We start from the raw sequence: 2,500 nt of genomic DNA, 5'->3' as shown, positions 1-2,500 counted from the left end.
ATGTGTGTACGGACAGAAAGAAAGACATTTTTGTTTGATAAGTCACGCCCTCCCTCGTGCTGTCCCTCTAATCGTTAACCACTAACTGTTGCTCCAATAATGCTTCAGATTTTACTCACATTGAGTGGGCTTCCATATCTGCCGTCGGGCACTTCGGTGAGGTCCACTTCAAAGTGCAACTTTTCACTCACGCGCTTGAGGAGGTCGATGCACAAGCCCGTGCAGCACATATCTGTCGTCACGTTGTCCAGTCTGAAAGGCACAAGAATAAAAAGACAGTTAAGTATTGGCTTAGCTCTGGACGCTGGGTCGTTTAGAGACAAAGCGCTAAAGTCCTTATTGTACCTATTTTTACTACATCTTTTTTACCCTGCCCAATTCTATCATCTGTCCCTTTTTTGTTTAGTAATAACAACAACGTATTATGCAGCATGAGAATGAATAAATAGATAAATAAATATCATGTTACTTCACTCTTACAACGTGTATCGCTTAGTTACACGTCTAAACGTTGCCATAGCCCTAACTGTAAACGGTTACAACAACTTGTAAGTAGTTAATGAATGTTTAGATCTTGTTAGTACTATATTCCTCAGCTTTTTCGAGTCGCGAGGTGGGCACCCTCTGTCCCACTCCCTGGTGGAGTCGTCTTTACAGTGTCGCTGAATGTTCCGATAGTTTACTCGAAGTCTCATACTATGGAGGTGACATTCCTCATTTTACTACATTGTTTTGCTAACTGACCACCCAAACAGCAACAGTGGCATCAGTAGCCTAGTGGTTTGGCTACCGGACTCGTAATCGTGAGATTGCGGATTCGGGAGTTCGAGCCTCAGTTTGGTCCAATGTTGTGTCCTTGAGAAAGGAACTTTACACGAAAATTAAATTCCCATTTCGCTCGGTCCTCTCGGAGACGGACGTTAAACTCGGAGGTCCCGCCTTTTAAATAACCTAAAAGTGTTGATAGAGCAGTAAAACCATACCCTTTTTCCCTGCCAAAGAGCAGCACACCTGCCCCACACCCGACAACTACTGTATCTCACGTCGACACAGGGAAAGTGAAGGAAACGTAGGTAAGTTTTGTTAGAACGAATACTGTGTTGCGCAAATACGCCGCTGTTTGGAGTCTGTCATGAGGGGCCCGCCTCGTTGGCATCTATATTTTGATATTTGGTCGCTTTTAAGGACAAGCGGTCTAACCCAGATTTTGAGGATTTCCAGAAATCTTGACCTACACCAAAAGTGGGCATTGCCCTACCTATAGGAGAAGTTTAGTTTCATTGGTTTGTATATTTGTTTGGTTATAGAGAAAACTCTCCTTGTCTTTTAAAGAGACGGAATAAGGTCCAAAAACTTTAACTTCGATTTTCTCAAAAAAGCTTTTATTGGGATAGCCACTTTGTGCTTAAAAGCGACCATTTTTTCTTCGATCTACTACGTGGGAACTAACAAAAATAGATATTGCCAGAATCAATTCCTGATATCATAATAATATACTAAAGGAGGAAACACCAAACGCGGTGAACCTAACCTCTTTGTGTGAACCTGAAATCTTGCAAACCTAAAGATAGTGAAAAAACATTCCGACGACACTAAAACTTTAACCACAACCGTAAACGAGACAATGAACGAGAAAAAATGGATCAAAATTAAATGAACCGTAATTTCTATCTTAACTCTTTGGCCTAAATATAAATCACTTCCGGGGAATAGGCATATTTCATAGAACGCATGTTTTTGCTAACCCCATTAGAGTTCAGACATAAAAAAAACTAAATTGAAAAATCTGCATAACTAACGAGGCAGCAATGTCTCTATTTTTAAAGTACTCCAAAATAGCTCGTCTTCAGTGAGTTAAGAGGATATAACACCAAATGTAACCCCTATCTTCGAAAAGGCCTCGCAAAAATGGTAGAAAGCATCGGAAACTGCCCGAGATATCAAGCGTACTACACATCTTGGAGAGGAACAAAATGTTTCCCCATTGTATTCCAGAATTGTGACCTATGTTTCCCCATTGTATTCCAGAATTGTGCAAACTGAGGAAACGGCCTCGCTACGCTGCTTGATTGACGATTTCTGTTTTTTCTGTAAGCAAGGAACAGAATAATCTAAAAGGTAATTTCCAGCTTAATGTACTTGTAAAGTATTCATTGGAACAAAAGCAAGCGACGGACATAAAGATTCTTGTGCATCATTGAAACATCTAAAAACGAAGAGGCAATCCAGGCCAGAAGTTTCTTGGCGGTGTGTTTCTTGACACTCTCAGAGGTAAATTGACACGAAAATGGTGATGGAACCCCCGAAAAATGTATGGTTTTGTAAAATAACTTTTCTAGTATTTCTGCAAGTGTTCGTGTACGTGCACATGCGTACGTGCGTGCGTGTGCGTGTGTGTGTATGTGTGTATGTATGTGTGTGTATGCGCGTGTGTGTGTATGTGTGTGTATGTATGTGTGAGTGTGTGTGTATGTGTGTGTGCGTGTGTGTGTGTGTGTGT

At 41.1% G+C, this 2,500-nt stretch overlaps 1 protein-coding gene across 1 annotated transcript in view; it reads right to left on the bottom strand.

The window, feature by feature from the left end:
• Positions 1 to 2,500, bottom strand: part of LOC101860416 — a gene marked incomplete in the record, with an annotated part of 54,960 nt that overhangs the window by 22,668 nt on the left and 29,792 nt on the right. Inside the window, 1 exon segment of the mRNA XM_035970214.1 lies at positions 120 to 252. Coding sequence (XP_035826107.1) covers positions 120 to 252 — 133 coding nt within the window.

This window comes from Aplysia californica, unplaced genomic scaffold (genome assembly GCF_000002075.1).
Source record: "Aplysia californica isolate F4 #8 unplaced genomic scaffold, AplCal3.0 scaffold00237, whole genome shotgun sequence".
In the NCBI taxonomy this organism is placed as follows: domain Eukaryota; kingdom Metazoa; phylum Mollusca; class Gastropoda; order Aplysiida; family Aplysiidae; genus Aplysia; species Aplysia californica.
This window is presented reverse-complemented; position numbering and strand designations above follow the sequence as displayed.